The sequence below is a fragment of the Dendrobates tinctorius genome, unplaced genomic scaffold (assembly GCF_039654945.1).
Source record: "Dendrobates tinctorius isolate UK_male_01 unplaced genomic scaffold, ASM3965494v1 ptg000117l, whole genome shotgun sequence".
NCBI lineage: Eukaryota > Metazoa > Chordata > Amphibia > Anura > Dendrobatidae > Dendrobates > Dendrobates tinctorius.
The window spans coordinates 11,703,902-11,721,369 of NW_027361785.1; the positions used below are offsets into that span (position 1 = coordinate 11,703,902).

Genomic DNA, 17,468 nt, shown 5'->3' on the forward strand with positions numbered 1-17,468 from the left:
GACTGATGAGCACAGCTGAGGCACAAGCAGGTGGGCATGGCTAGGGCGGGCACGGCTGAGGCACAAGCAGGAGGCTAGGAAGGCCAGGCGCATGCAAAGGGCACACGAAGAAACAAGGCAAGGCAAAGCAAGAAACAAGGCAAGGCTAGGCGAGAAACAAGGCAAGACAGGGTACAGAACATGGAGCGGAACGTAGGCAGAAACACAGAGCCAGGTCAGAGCGAGAGCAGAGCTAGCAGCGGAGCGTAGGCAGAAGCCCAGAGCCAGGTCAAGGGAGAATCTTGAGACTAGCGTGGAAATGTGCAAGAGAGCACGATAGGACAGAGTCTAGCAGCGGAGCGTAGGAAGAAGCCCAGAGCCGAGTCAAGAGAGCACCTTGAGACTACACATGGAAATGTGCAAGAGAGCACCAAAGGGCAGAGTACGGAAAACCAGGCAGTGACAAGAAACATGAGAAGTACTACAGGGCTCAGAATAGCAAAGACCAGACATGGCAAAACAGGCTAAGGCAGAGAACAGCGGAAGTACTACAAGGCAAAGCAAGGCAAGGACAAACATGGCACGAGAGACAACACAAGACATGGCACGAGACAGGAGGCAGAGTATAAGCACAGAGCGTGTGCAGAGATGCACGACAGAGCAGAGTGCAGGGGCACAGAATACAGAGAGCGACCGAGCAGACCAAGCAGCCATGCAGGGAAGCAACACGATACTCAGGCCCTGACCATAGGGAGGGGCGGTCTGATATATCACCATAGCACCAGTACTTCCGGGTCAGGACCAGGGAGGGACTTTGGGTTCAAATCCTCCAGGATCAGAGAGAGCATCGCTAGAACAGCCTGGGTAGAACCATAGAGGAGGTCACATGATCAGGGGTTTCCAGGAATACAGCGGATTGCAGAATTAGAGCAGGGCTGGAACATAGAAAAGGTCACATGATCAGGGGTTTCCAGGAATACAGCGCATTGCAGAATCAGAGCAGGACTGGAACATAGGAAGGGTCACATGATCAGGGGTTTCAGAATACAGCGGATTGCAGAGTCAGACAGAGACAGATAGTTACCCAGCAACAGCATGTAGCCATGAGGTGAGGCACGCGTGCACACTGCTCCAGGCATCTTGCAGCATGATGGACATGGCGGACATGACAGACATGGCGGACTTGACAGGTTGCGCTCGGAATTATGGAGTGAGCGGCTTCCATACGCGATCACTCACTCCCGGCAGACTTGAACTTGTGACAACCCAGCCCCTAGCCCGTGAAGACTCCCGTCAGTGTGTTGGATGAACAGTTGCGAGAAATCCGCATAAGCTAACACCGGAGCATCCGAGAGCGCAGCCTTAAGGTCTTGGAAGGCCTCTTCTTGAGGTTGTTGCCACTGGATTTTTCGTCCGTTTGCCCCAGTGGGAGCCCCCTTCAGCAGGTCGTGCAGGGCTCGAGCTCGACATGCAAAATTCTTTACGAAACGACGGTAGTATCCGGCCAACCCCAGGAAGGTCCACACGTCTTTTATCGTCTCGGGGGTAGGCCATCCCTCAGTGACAGCAACCATTTCCCGGGACGGCCTTACGCCCTCCACCGAGACGACATGGCCCAGATATTTGATCTGGATGCGAAATAGGTGGCATTTTTGGGGTTTTACCTTCAACCTGTACTTTTGCAGCCGGCCGAGTACCTGCTCCAACCGCTTCAGGTGGTCCTCAAACGTGGCAGCAGATGATGATATCGTCCAGGTATATCAACGTGGCCTCAAAATTGAGAACTCCCAGACACCGCTCCATCAACCGCTGAAAGGTCCCCGGGGCGTTGGCCAGTCCGAACGGTATTCGACTGAACTCAAATAGTCCCATGGGAAGTATGAACACCGTCTTAGCCCTGTCTTCTTCTGACATAGGCACCTGCCAGTACCCACTAGCCAGGTCCAAAGTAGAAAAATACGTCACCTTCCCCAAGGTGGACAAGGATTCTTCTATTCGGGGCAGTGGGTACGAGTCTTTGATGGTGCAAGCATTCAGCTTTTGATAGTCCACGCAGAATCGTAAGGTGCCATCCTTTTTGTGGACCAACACATTGGGAGCCGCCCAGGGGCTTTGGCTTTCTCGAATCACTCCCTTTCGTAGCATTTGGGCCAGCAAAGTTTTCACCTCTTGGTAGAGTTGTGGAGGAATCTGTCGATATCGTTCTCTGATGGGGACTGCTCCTGCTATGGGAATTCCATGGGTGATGGCGGTGGTACATCCAAAATCTTCCTCATGACTAGCAAATACCTTGTGATACTGTCCGAGCAGTGTCTTTATCTGGGAAAGCTGAGCTGAAGTTAGTCCGGAAAGCTTGGCCTGCATTTGTTCCAGGATGTTTCGACCCTTTTCCTGAGTCGAGATTTCGATAGCCTGTAGAGTCCGAATAGTTACTTCCCAAGGGTCCTCAGATTGCACTCTCAATTGAACCGCAGGGGCCGGCAGCACTTCTTCCAAAGGCCTTACTAGCTTGGCCAGTTCCGTCCGAGCTTTTAGCATGATGTCTTGGTCTTCCAGGTTGATGCAGCGCACCAGGACAGTCCCTTTTTGCACTGTGATCAGAGAACGGGCCACCAGTATGCCAGGAGGCAAGTGCTCCGAGTAGCATGGCTCCACCTGCATCTCTACGCCCTCCAAGGGTATCAAGGCTCGAATTGGCACGGCCATCACCGTCTGCTTAGGAGTCAGAACAAGCAGGGGAGCTGCTGGTGCGATGACTTTGCCCAGAGCCTCGCCCTCCCGACAGTCCTGGTGTACTCGTTCTTCCCGCACCAACTGCTGGAATACCTGTCCTTGGGCCATGCGGGAACCCCACTGCTTCAGGATCTTGTGCGTGGGATCATTGAGGAGCAGATTGCCGAACTCCCGAAGTATGTTCATGCCAAGAATTACTGGATGCTGCTTATCGGTTTCCCCTTGAGTCAGTACCACTCCTCTGCGACCGAAGGATTTACCGCACAGCGTCACCTGTACCCACACCACCCCGGCAACGGGGACCGGTAGTTGATTGGCGGCTACCAGTCTGATCATGGGTCCCCACTGGGGTCTCGCTGCTTCGGGGAAATTTTGCCGGAAATAAGTTGCAGGCATAATTGTCACTTGTGACCCCGTGTTCACTAGGCACCGGACTGCCCGGCCCTCTACTTCTGCCCATACCACCGGACATCTTGCGACCAAATCTTCGGGACTTCCACCACCCCTAATCGTGGTTTCTGGCTCCGAGCGGCGCCCCCCCCAGTCCGGAGCCCTCTAGTTTAATGGCCGCCGAGGTGGGTATCTCCCACGCTACGGACACTCTCGAGCGAAGTGGCCCGGCTCCCCGCACTCATAGCACCGGGTCTGCGCAGGCCGACTGCCCCGGGGGGAGCAGGGTCCCCAGGGACCAGGGTTGAAACTAGGCTGTCCAGTCCCGGACTCAGTCCTTCTTTTCACTTCAGCCAACTCGCCCTGGATGTTCTTCAACTCCTGTTTCATTTCCTCTACCCATTGAGGCTCCGCAACTGCGTTCAGGGAAGCCTCCACACTCCGGACCTTCCCCACGGGGACTGCCATCTCCTGCTTCTGCTCTCGAGCGCGTGCTTGACTTCTCACCTCGGAAAAGTCTATACGTGGATTCATTCTAATCTGTTCCCGTAATGCCTGCTTTATTAACAGGTCCCGCATTCCAGTCACCAACAGGTCGCGTAGTGTAATGTCAACAGGTCCTACCCCTACGCCGTCCTTTCTTTCGATGGCCGCGTGTAACTCTTGGAGGACAATCATATACTGGGTGATGGTCTCCCCCTCCCCCTGCATCCAACTGAACAACTGGGTTCTTAACTCTCCCACGTTGGTTGGGTCCCCATGGGTCTGTTCTAAAATCGGCAAAACCTTATCAAAGCTATTGCGGTGTCCCGAGGGTCTCAATATCACTGAATTCCGAGCCTCCCCATCTAATGCTATGAGAGCTACTTCTGCTTCCAGGTCAGGAGTTATCGGGTGCATTCGAAAGAGGCCCCGCATTCACTCTATCCAGCTCCATAGCATGGTATTGGAGCTGGAAAATCTAGGCAGGTTGCTCAGCATAGCCCCCAATGAAATACTGGAATGAGGGCCCTCGTCAACTGTTGAGTTCATGGCCCTGCCCTGGTCTGGGGCGTCGTTGTCCACGCTCGGAGACTGCATCCTGCCGACTACACCAAATGTAGGTAACAGCAGATCCGCAGGATGCAGTGACGAGACGCGAGACTGGTTGAACTTTGGAAAATAAACTTTTATAAATTGAAGCCGCTAGGGCTATACTAAGCAACCAAAAAGGGATAACAACAGTTGTCCTCGCAGGGACTCAGTACAACCAAACACTATTTAAAAAAAACACGACTAACCCGGCTGAGGCCGGTTACTACGGGGCCGCGGTATGGCCGTCTACGGGTCCTTATGCTTTATAAGGTCACTTATCTGTCCTGATGTCCCTCGGCATCTCTGTTGCAGCTGCGTTGCTTATGAAGCTGTTTTGGCGTCTCTGATGAAGCTGCTTTGCCGTCTTTGATGAAGCTGCTTCGGCGTCTTTGATCAGGCTGCCTTGGTGTCGCAGCCGCTGGGCCCAGCTGCTGAAGATCTGGCGTAGTCTTCGGGCACCCCAGCGCCCAGGAGGAGTTGGGGCACAACAGGCCCTGATGGAGTCCTGAGATAAGGTAACCCCCTGTAGTAACAGCGGGGTTGTCCTTGTTAGAGAGATCAATGGGACTCCTGTCCCCAAGCAGGTTTGTGTCGCAGTTCCCAAGAGTGGCGGTTTACTGGCCACGCGCACAGCCTGGGGCTGTGTGAAGAGTGTCTCTGCTGACGAGGAACAGGCCCCAACTGCCGACTGCAGCGGAGTGAAGGCGGCTGTGAGCGGTGACGGACAGGCTGCAACCACAGGCCGAAGTGAAATGGCAGCGTCCGCGAGTGGCAGCGGGCAGGCCGCAACCGAGGGCTGAAGTGGGGCGGCAGCGGCCGGGAGAGGCAGCGGACAGGCTGCGGCGGGCTCGAGTTCAGCGGTAATGGCCGAGGATGACCGGGGGCAGATCTTGATCCAGTATTGGGGTGAAGAGACAGTCCCCTGTCGGTAAGCTCGGTGCCTCCTTCCTGAGGGCCACTGCGTATCTCCCCTCTGCTGCTGGTCTCCTCTCTGAACTGTCTGTGGCCTTCTTGTTCTCTCACGCCCCCTCCGTCTCCTGCTCTGTGTCTGACGTCTCACCAACTGACTCCCCTGCGCGCTCCCTGTCCCTTTTATACTCGCCCCTCCCCTTGCTATACTGTCACTCTCAGCAGTCCACTATCCTCCTCTGCTCCCCGGGTACTGTTTCCTTTGGAACTCAGATGGCCGTCCCCTTGGTTCCGGCCCGGACACACTGCGGGGGTCCTCCTCCCTACACCTCACTCAGGTCCGCCATGTGTTAATGGAAATATAGGGGGCTTCCATGTTAATGGTAGCACAAAGGCTCGGGAAAAGCTAAATGGCTCCTCACCCGCCAAAAGAAATTAAAAAAATTCTCCGCTCCCAAATCCAAATGCCCTCCTCCCTTCTGAGTCCCACAGTATAGCTAAACCACATATTGTGTTCACGGTTGGTATTTCTGAGCGATGAGAGCCCGCTTAAGTTACAGGTGCATGCCTCCAGAAGCATGGTTTGGGCATAATGTACTGGTGACTGCAACGTACTGGTAACTAGAGTGTACTGCTCACTACAACGGCAGTTTGCAGCAATTTTCACCTGGCAACATTCATTGCTGCTTGTTTCTGGAAAATACCCATGAAGTCAAAATCGTCACTACACCTGTTGATAAATTCCTCAAGGGGTATAGTTTCCTAAATGGGGTCACTTGATGGGGATTCTGCTCTTCTAGCAATTAGGAGCTCTGTATATGGAGTCCGCAAACTGTTCTTGGAAAATCTGCGCTCCTCCCGAGTCTCTCCGTATGGCTAAATGGTACTGTATGGGGTATTGCCACGTTCATTAGAAATTGTAGGACAAATTTTAGTGCCATTTTTACCCACTTCTTCTGTGAAACTGTAAAATCTTTGGCTAAAACAAAATTTTGGTGGTAAAAATGTAGTTATGTTGTCTTCACTGTCCAATGGTATAAAATTCTGTGACACACCCATGGTGTCAATATGATCTCTGCACCCCTAGATGAATTCATTGAGAGGTGTAGTTCGTAAAATGGGATCACTTATGGGGAGTTATGCTGTTCTGGCGCCTCATGGGCTCTTCCAGTGGGTCATGCCACCTGCAAACCATAACAGTAAAATCTGGCACTCTTTGCCTTCTGAGCTTTGCACTGTGCCAGAAAAATATTTCCCGATTAGATGTAAGATATTGGCGCACTCAGGAAAAAATGGACCTCAGTTTGTTGTAAAAAAATTCCTATTAGCCCTTAGAAAAATTAAAAACTGAAACCACATTTTAGTGGTAAAAGCTAAAACAACATTTTAGTGGTAAAATTGTAATTTATTCTTTCTTCACCACTCAGCGGTATAAAATTCTGTGAGGCACATGTGGTGTCAATATGATCACTGCACCACTAGATGAATTCATTGGGGAGTGGAGTTTGTAAACTGAGTTCACATATAGGGGGTTTCTGTTGCTCTGGCACCTCAGGGGCTCTGCCAATGTGACCTGGTACCCACAGACCATTCCAGCAAAATCTGAACTCCAATATGGCGCCTCTTCCCTTCTGAGCTTTGCAATGTGCCTCAAAAGTAGTATTCCCGTACATATGGGGTATCGGCGTACACAAGAGAAATTGCACAACAAATTGTATGATGTAATTTTCTTGTAACCCTTATGAAAATGCAAAATTTGGAGTAAAAATAACATTTTTGTGAGGAAAATGTGATTTTATTATTTTCATGGCTCGACGTTATAAACTTCTGTGAAGCACCTGGGGGTTCAAAGTGCTCATTACACATCTAGATAAGTTCTTTGGGGGGGTCTAGTTTCCAAAATGGGGTCATTTGTGGGGGGTTTCCACTGTTTAGGCACATCAGGGGCTCTGCAAAACGCGACATTGTGTCCGATCTCAATTCCAGCCAATTTTGCGTTGAAAAACTCAAATGATGCTCCTTCTCTTCCTAGCTCAGTTATGCGCCCAAACAGTAGTTCATCCTCATATATGGGGTATCAGCGTACTCAGGACAATTTGCACAACGTTTGGGGTCTAATTTCTCCTGTTACCCTTGGGAAAATAAAAAAAATTGGGATCTGAAGTAATTTTTTTGTGAAAAAAAGGTAAATGTTCATTTTTTTTTAAACATTCCAAAAATTCCTGTGAAGCACCTGAAGGGTTAATAAACTTCTTGAATGTGGTTTTGAGCACCTTGAGAGGTGCAGTTTTTAGAATGGTGTCACTTTTGGATATATCCTATCATATAGACCCCTCAAAGTCACTACAAATGTGATGTGGTCCCTAAAAAAAATGGAGTTGTAAAAATGAGAAATTGCTTTCACCTTTTAACCCTTATAACTTCCTAACAACAAAAATTTTGGTTCCAAAATTGTGTTGATGTAAAGTAGACATATGGGAAATGTTACTTATTAAGTATTTTGTGCGACATATCTCTGTGATTTAAGGGCATGAAAATTCAAAGTTGGAAAATTGCGAAATTTTCAAAATTTTTACCAAATTTCCGTTTTTTCGCAAATAAAGTCATATCAAATAAATGTTACCACTATCATGAAGTACAATAAGTCACAAGGAAAGAATCTCAGAACCACTTGGATCTATTGAAGCGTTCTAGTGTTATGACCTCATAAAGGGACAGAGGTCATTATTGTAAAAATTGGCCCAGTCATTAACGTGCAAACCACCCTCCCGGGGCAAAGGGGTTGACTTTTTTACTTAGTTCCTCTATCTAAGTGGAAAAGGCCAGCATAGCTGACAGACCAGGAGGTGATTATTTGACATCTTGCTGTCATGGCAAGCATACGGCTCCTGAGATTGAGCCGTGGGGGTGCCGATCGGGTGGAAGAGGGAGCCATTTCCCTCTCATAACCTTCTAAATGCTGCTAATGTTTGATGCATTTAGAGTGTTAAACAGCCAGGAGCAATGTGGGCATCGCTCCTGGCTGTGGCAGGCGGGACTAAATGATCACTTAAAACAATTTACCAGTGGTGATTGTGCAGGCACTCCTCCTGGCTGTGACAGGAATCAGTTATCACTTAAAACAAGTTCCTGGTTACAATTGTACGGGCACAACTCCTGCGCCGGCATTATCACCAGGAAGTACTGGTAAGTCCATTTGCAGGAACGCACTTAAAATAGGAGGAACCGATATGTCCAATGTCGTGAAGTGGTTAATCTGGTGTGGTTTTAATTACGGCCACCACTCACATATATATATATATATATAACAGGGCTATGGCCCCCCCCCCTATTTTTCTCTATGGGTGTCTTTTTGGGGACCACCTCCAATTGGCTAAAAAAACAAAACAAAGAAGGGGTCATGTCTCAGGAATGGAGAGGTGCAGGAACAAATCTAAAATAATGCCAGATTCAGTAGAAAAGCGGTATTTACATCAGGCAAATTACATATTTATGGTAAGAGACAGGTCCTTTTTCATTGACAAAGTAGAACATATATTAAATATGACAGTAGACTTGCAAAAACATCTAGATTCTACATGCATACATGTCCCACACAGATTATGAAAAAAGCATTTATATTACCTATGGCCTACCTCACACTTCCAACAAAAAGAACTGGTTCTTGAGGGATGATGGAAAGGTTTTTTCTTAGATCCTCCAGTCCAATTGTATTAATATGGACATTATCAATGATGATAACACCCCCAGATAGCTCCACCAGTCTAAAAAGCGTCATTGCCAAGGATGATTTACCTGTTCAGCAAATAAATTCTGTAAATTTGGTAAATGTATCGAATTGTATGAGATTTTATTATTATTGTTATCTATTATATAAAGCTCAAGTGTGTGTATGTGTGTGTGTCCGGGAAAGGCATCCGCACCGTCGCAGCTACAGCCACAAAATTTGGCACAGTCACACTTCTGGACCCCGAGAGTGTCCTAAGCTATGTTGTGAGGTGAAATTTTAACCCTGCGCATTCCAATTCACCAAACAATTTTGCCCCTATCTTCATAATGGGGAAAAAGTGTGTGCGTATCAACCCCCACCCCTCATTATGATGTCACAATGGTTGACTATGGGATGGAGGATGTGTGATGGGTATATGGGCACTGGACTATGGGATGGAGGATATGTATGACGGGTATATGGGCACGGGTCTATGGGATGGAGGATGTGTGATGGGTATATGGGCATGGGACTATGGGATGGAGGATATGTATGATGGGTATATGGGCATGGGACTATGGGATGGTGGATATATATGATGGGTATATGGGCACGGGCCTATGGGATGGAGGATGTGTGATGGGTATATGGGCACGGGACTATGGGATGGCGGATATGTATATGGGCACGGGACTATGGGATGGCGGATATGTATGATGGGTATATGGGCACGGGACTATGGGATGGAGGATATGTATGACGGGTATATGGGCATGGGACTATGGGATGGAGGATGTGTGATGGGTATATGGGCACGGGACTATGGGATGGAGGATATGTATGATGGGTATATGGGCATGGGACTATGGGATGGAGGATATATATGATGGGTATATGGGCACGGGCCTATGGGATGGAGGATGGGTATATGGGCATGGGACTATGGGATGGTGGATGTGTGATGGGTATATGGGCACTCGACTATGGGATGGAGGATGTGTATGATGGGTATATGGCCACGGGCCTATGGGATCGTGGATATGTATGATGGGTATATGGGCACGGGCCTATGGGCGTTTGGGGCATCCGTTTAATGGATCCGATAAACGGATGCGCTAACGCAGATGTCAGTTTTGACATCTTTTGTGCACCTAGCGCTAATGTATGCGCTAGCGCATGGTAGCTTTTGTTACCATGCGCTACCATGCGTTAGCCATACTGGTCTATGCACAGCGAACGCGTTTGTTCACTGTGCGCTAGACCCGACGCACCCTAAAACGCTGCAGACAGCGTTCGAGGGTGCGTCACAAAGTAACGCATCATCGCTAACACATGCCGAATTTGGCATGCGTTAGGATACGTTACTATAATGGCAGTCAATGGGTGAGTTAACTCATCCGCCACATAGCGTTAGTGCCGCTGTGTAACAGATGCGCTTAACGCAGGGCACTAACACAATGTGAACCCACCCTAAAACAGTCAGGCTGACTGAGATGGATGTTCATTGTCATTCAAATAAAGAAAGGTTTTATCTTCTCCTTAATCCGGCTCCACTCAGGGTCCTGTCAGGTTGACTGAAGAGAGGAATGTGCTTTCACAATGGCTGACAGGATTCTTGCTCTGACTTGCTATGACGCAGTCAGGATCGCTGGTGCATCGCTAGGTGGTCGCTAGTGAGCTGCCACACAGGCAGATCTCACCAGCGACATCGCTGGGGACGGAGATCGCTACTTACCTGTCAGACGCGGCGATCCTGCGTCCTCCCGCCCGGCTCCACGCCTCGCTCGTCGGCGCCACAGGAAGCACCGCAGGAAGTGACCGACGAGGAATGGTCCAGCAGCTTCTCGCGCGATCAGTGATAACCAGCGGGGGAGCCGGTCGGAGGTAAGTATCAAACACAGCGATATCGCTAGCAATATCGCTGCAACGTCACAAAATCGGTGACTTTACAGCGATATTGCTAGCGATATCGCAGTGTGTAACGGGGGCTTTATGCTTCAGACAGCCCGTCCCACTCCTACTGTATGTCCTCTGAAATCAAAGACGGGTTGTGAGTAATGTTAGCTGCCATCCTGGAATCCTGACGGAATGCAGTAGGTAAAGCATACTTTTTTGCTATATAAAGGTATTTGAAAAATGCTTAAAGCACCATTCCAGCATTTTTTTTTAGTGGTGCTTCTAATCTAAGGTCCATGCACCTAGTCTAATACTTACCTGCCGCAGTCTTCACCTTCTAACTCCGTCTCTGCCATCGGTCTCCGGCAGTTTGTAACATGCCGGGTCACTCCAGTGTTTGCTGGAGCAAGCCAGATGTCACTTTTCAATACAAATCTGAGGGCCTCCTACTGGTTCTCATAGACTAAAGGGGGTTTTACACTAAGCGATATCGCTAGCAATATCGCTAAAACGTCACTGGTTGTGTGACGTTATAGCGATATTGCTAGCGATATCGCTATGTGTGATACTTACCAACGACCGGCTCCCCCGCTGTCCGTCGCTGATCTCGCGAGAATGTGCGGGTCCATTTCTCGTCGGGCGCTTCCTGCTGAGACGACGAGCGACGCGTGGAGGCGGGCGGGAGGACGTCAGGATCGCTGTGTGTGAAAGGTGAGTATCGTGCGCTGCGTCGCTGCTGCATCGCTGCTGCATCGCTGTGAGATCTTTCTGTATGAAAGCTCACTAGCGATCATTTAGCGATGCACCAGCGATCCTGACCGGGTCGGATCGCTGGTCGGATCGCTGGTGCATCGCTAAATGTAAAAGGGCCTTTACATTGAGAGCTTGTGACATAGCTTCTGACTGCCAACTTAATCAGAAGCTGTGGTCACCAGATGACAGGAGCGGCGCTGAAAAAAGTATTAAGACAGTGAGCAGGTACCTTAGTTTACTAATACCACTCCAGTGCTGAAAAAGGAAACCGCTGGAGTGGTGCTTTAATATTTAAATGTGCATTGTTTAATTAATTAATTTTAGTACATATCTCAAAAAGCCCCTGAGTAGGGATGTTCACTAAGGCTAGGTTCACATTTGCAGATGGAGGATCTGCGGCCGTCTGCGGACTTCCTCTGTGAAGCTGCGCCCACGGCCGCACCTCCTCCGGTCAACTCCACCTACGGCCGCATACTTCTGCATGCGGCCTGCGTACCCTATCTTTAACATTGGGGACGCAGGTCATGCGGATGCCTCTGCATGCATCGTTTTGACGATGCGTTGACCGCATAAAATTCCTACAATATGCGTTTGACGTGGTTCACCGCATCGTCAAAACGACTCATGCGGAGGCATCCGCATACATCCGCACGACCTGCGTACCCAATGTTAAAGATAGGGTACGCAGGCCGCATGCAGAAGTATGCGGCCGTAGGCGGAGCTGACCAGAGGAGGTGCAGCCATGGGTGGAGCTTCACGGAGGATGTCCGCAGACGGCCGCAGATCCTCCATCCGCAAATGTGAAGCCAGCCTATGTGAGCCTGTGTAAATAGTGTAACTAATCTTTTTTTATGTCAGAAAACTCCTCAGTTTTTTCCATAAATACTATTTTCTGATGATAGTTGATAGTAAAATAAATTAAAATGCACATAGTTTCAGATATATTTACAAGGGAATTTAACACAGACCTGACCCCGTTCTTCCCACAATCCCAATCTTTTCTCGTGGCTCAATAGTAAATGAAATTTTCTTAAAAACCAAAGGCAGGCTGTCTTGGTAACGCATTTCAACATTTTCAAATGTAATCCCTCCATTTTGGGGCCAATCTTTTGGTAGAGACTTTGCTGGTATATTAAGTGGCGCTTCTGATTCCAGATTCTGGGGTACAAATATAATATTAAAATGAAATACATCACATAACAGTCGTATACACAAATAAAATTGTGCAAAATTAGGTTGATATAATTATTAGACCATAATTAAGAAGTTGTGCAACAAAGAGCTTTTATCACCTATTGTTAGACTACATGATAAAATGTTTGGAATTTTTTTTCACCACTAAAATAAAAAACAATCTAGACATGTTTGGTATCTACGAACTCATAATGACCTGGAGAATCATAATTGCAGGTCAGTTTTAGCATTTGGTGAACATGGCAAAAAAATTTTTACAATTTCACCACACTTGGAAATTTTTCCCATTTTCAAGAACACAATATGGTAAAACCAATGGTGTCATTCAAAAGTACAACTCGTCCCGCAAAAAAAACAAGCTCTCACAAGCCATATTGATGGAAAAATAAAGGGCTGCGGCGTTAAGGGGTTAATAGCACTGCTGCCTGCATCTAATCAGTACTGTGGTTCCTGTATAATCCACAGTCTGATAATGGCTAGTAACAACCACTCCCAGTATCTCTTTACCATTGTTAAGTAGATACTGGGAGTTGCAGGTTCATGCTATACAGCTGCTTATAATGGGGCCTGACCTGACATTGTAGCTAATTGCTGCCCTAAGCTTGGTACTGTCTTGGGCACTTATGATAGTTCTGGTGCTGAATTCATGAACCGATGTTGGTTCCGGGGATGTATTAATTTACTGATAGTACTTCAGGTGATGTATTCCTGAACATATGGTGGTTATGGAGTAATCATGCACTGACGCTGGTTCTGGTGCTGTATTCCTGTACTAATGGAGGTTCTGGTGCTGTGTTTCTTTGCTGATGGGGGTTCTGGTGATGTAGTCATGTAGCTGTAGTAATCTTTCATTTATTAGACTTGATGCTAGATCATGATTTATATAGGGAATATTTAATTAAAGTATATCAGAAAATAGATTTTATTATGCAAAAGCAATATTTGTAAAAATATTTTATTTTTAATAAATGTGATCATACAATACACTTTGTTTTTTGGCAATTTTTGCAAGCATAGATCCATTTCATATTATTATTCACATATCCTGGCTCAAGTACCGGATCTTTTTTCTACGGCCAGTTCCCTCAATGTTAGACCATTTTGGATTACTGTGGTAGCCCAGCAAGCAACATTGATGTCATCAGTCTTGGATTGCAGCATTGGTGTTCAGGAACTATAGCACCCTGCTATCATGAGTTATTACTGGAGTAATGCTCATTCTCCTCTTGAATCTGCTTCATACAAGTATCTAATTATCCTCCTAGCTACATTTGTCTACAATCCAGCAGCTCCTTCTTCCAATCTCAGACCAGCAATTCCTGGTGATATTGCATTTTCAGCTATCTTGTATCAAGTTATGCTAACAAACTCGTCTCTGTAATCCCAATGTTGTCCTACTGCTATTCCTGTGAGTAACCGCATCTCTGCAACCAAGTTACCACTTTGCTTATACTTTTCTGCTTTACCTGTGTGTAATTAAATCAAGTTACCACTTTGCTTATACTTTTCTTCTCTACCTGTGTGTAATCAAATCTCTAAAATCAAGTTACCAGTTTGCCTAAACTTTTCTGCTATTCTTATGTGTAAATGCATTTCTGCAAGCAAGATACCTAGTTTGCCTATACATCTTTGCTATTCCAGTGTGTAACAGCATTTTTACAGCAGGATACCAAGTGCCTGAATATCTCTGCTGTTCCTATAGTATCCACTTAGCTGGATCAGATGGACCATAGTGTTTCCAGCTTTGCTTGCCCATCTGCCAACCTGCATAACCTGCTATATTGGTCATTGCATGTTCCATCCATCTCTGCTGCGTCATTGTCTCTAGTCTATTCTGCTCACTCTGACCAATATCTTAGAAAATCCACCTCACCAGGTGAGCCCATAAGACATATAAAGTCTAAAGAAATTCTACATATCAACGTTCAGTCACATGGAAGTCGCCATAAAATTGCTGACTTGTCAATGCACAACCTTATAACCATCTTGAATTATTTTACAAACTTTTTGTGATCGTCAAATATTGTTTCTGAAACAAGGAATTCCATCAATTCACTGTAGTATGTACACAGCCAAGTAATGCCTATGTTTGTGGGAATGGGTGCTTTACAAGTAATTCGATAAGTGATAAATACTCAGCGGGCCTCACCAGTTATACCCAACCTATCCACAATTGTCTTATTGCCATTAGATTAATTGAGCGTCGCTTGCTGTCCATTACACCATGAAATTCTGCATGTGTGCATTAATGGTAGAAAATCTAAGTGTTGATTGTAAATGTAACTGAACTATTGTCACATGGAAACTGGGAGGTTACAAAAAGTTCATACACTTCTGTGTCTCTGATTATTCCCTAGGAAACCAGCTACAACACATTTACGCAATCTGTCAGGAGTGCAATATAACTTTAACTTCACTTTACCCCATGATAGACTTTTATCTGTAAACTATGTCAGCTTAGCTTAAATATTTACAGCCTACACCCTTTGGGAAAACAGAAACCCTTCCAAAGAAATGTTGGCTTCTGCAGCTACAGAAGGTAAACTCAAAGGAGTATTCTTACTGAGGATATTAACTGCTTATCTTCAGGAAAATTCCATTAAGGTACAATAGATGTAGCCCCACTGTGACACCAATCTTTAGAATAGTAGTCTCTCAACCCGTGTTCCACCAGGAAAGACATCAACCCGCTGTCTCATCTCTAGTCAGGAAATGAATGGAATTGCGGAGGTGGTGGTCGCTTATATGCATGGCTCTTCTTACTTCTATTGGAATTATGAAAAAAGCTAAGGCTACTTTCACACATCAGTTTTTTTCAGACAGGCAGGATCCAGCTATTTTTCGAAAAACCAGAACCAGCATAAATTTTGGAGAACTGAAGAAATGGATCCGTTTTTCCGCCGGATCCGTCTAGCAGGTTTATATCTGTTTCCTTGGAGCTGGCCAATTGGATCTGAGCATGCGCAGACTTAAAAAAAACGGATCCGGTGGCCGGATCCGTCTTTTTTCGGATCCGGCGCCCATAGACTTTCATTGTGGCAAAAAGCCGGAAGCGCCAGATCCGGCGCTGTCCGGTTTTTCGCCGCAGACAAAAAACGTTACTAGAGACGTTTTTTCCAGAGGCTGGAATCAAAATTTTTGCCGGATCCGGCGAAAATCGGAGGAAACGGAAGGCCATGCAGTGCGATCCGGCGCTAATACAATTCAATGAGAGAAAAACAGTTACGGCACCTGATTTCGCCAGATCCGGTTTTTCTAAAAATAGCCGGATCCTACCTGTCGGAAAAAACCTGATGTGTGAAAGTAGCCTAAGCAACTGTGACCAGATAGAGATAAGGACATGCCTGACCACATTCTCTGCCGGGATACAGATGTCAACCACTGTTCTTGGGATAGGTGTGGGTTACTGATGGGGGACCTACATCAACCAGAAATGTATTACATCCTAAGTATATATCATGCTTAGTATTATATTCTACCACGCAGATATACAGTTGTGCTCAAAAGTTTACATACTCCGGCAGAATTTTTGCTTTCTTGGTCTTTTTTGCAGAGAATATGAAAGATAACATCAAAACTTTTTCTCCACTCATGGTTAGTGGTTGGGTGAAGCCATTTGTCAAACTACTGTGTTTTCTCTTTTTAAATCATAATGACAACCCAAAACATCCAAATGACCCGGATCAAAAGTTACATACCCTGGTGATTTTAATCTGATAACATGCACAGAAGTCGACACAAATGGGTTTGAATGGCTACTAAAGGTAACATCCTCACCTGTGACCTATTTGCTTTTAATCAGTGTGTGCTTAACACCTGAGTGAGTTTCTGGGATCCTGACAGACTCTTGCAACTTTCATCCAGCCACAGGTTCTACGCTAGGGACGGGCTGCACCTCAATGGGGAGGGTGCAGCTGTGCTGGGGGAGAAAATGGCTAGAGGGTTGGAGGAGTGTTTAAACTAGGGACGGGGGGAGGGTATTCCTTTTATAGGAGGGGAAGACAGTGCAGATAGAGACCTGGGCGCAAATAATGAAATTGGGGGTGGCATGGGGGTGGGGTTAGAACAGTTAATAATTTAAGAAAGAATAGAGGTACAGAGAGATACATAAAGTGCATGTGTACTAATGCCAAAAGCCTCGCCAATAAAATGGAGGAATTGGAGTTAATGTTGTTGGAACATAATTATGACATGGTGGGGATATCTGAGACATGGCTGGACGAGAGCCATGACTGGGCGGTTAATCTACAAGGCTATAGTCTGTTCAGAAATGACCGTACAAATAAACAAGGGGGAGGCGTGTGTTTATATGTAAAATCATCCTAAAAACCCATCCTTTGTGATAATATATATGAATCTAATGAAAATGTAGAGTCCCTGTGGGTAGAGATAAGGGGAGGGGGGAAAATAATAAATTACTGATAGTGGTTTGTTATAAGTCTCCAAAAATAATGGAAGCAACAGAGAATATCTTCATAAAGCAAATAGATGAAGCTGCGACTCAAGGAGAAGTCATTATTATGGGGGACTTCAACTACCCTGAAATACATTGGGGAACCGAAACCTGCAGTTCCAGCAAAGGTAATAGGTTTTTGACAACTATGAGAGACCATTACCTTTCACAACTGGTTCAGGACCCAACAAGAGGGGGGGCACTGCTAGACTTAATATTAACCAACAGGCCAGACCGCATATCAAATGTAAGGGTTGGGTGTCACCTGGGTAATAGTGATCACAAATGAATAAGTTTTCATGTATCCTTTAATAAGATGTGTAGTAGAGGGGTTACAAGGACACTAAACTTCAGGAAGGCAAATTTCAAACAGATGAG

General features: G+C 46.6%; 1 protein-coding gene across 1 annotated transcript in view; it reads right to left on the minus strand.

The window, feature by feature from the left end:
• Positions 1 to 17,468, minus strand: part of LOC141101443 (ATP-binding cassette sub-family C member 5-like) — a 206,767-nt gene that overhangs the window by 32,934 nt on the left and 156,365 nt on the right. Inside the window, exons 25-26 of the mRNA XM_073590542.1 lie at positions 12,412 to 12,601; positions 8,721 to 8,880 (exon numbers count right to left, since the gene is read on the minus strand). Coding sequence (XP_073446643.1) covers positions 8,721 to 8,880; positions 12,412 to 12,601 — 350 coding nt within the window. The remainder of the gene's footprint in view (positions 1 to 8,720; positions 8,881 to 12,411; positions 12,602 to 17,468) is intronic.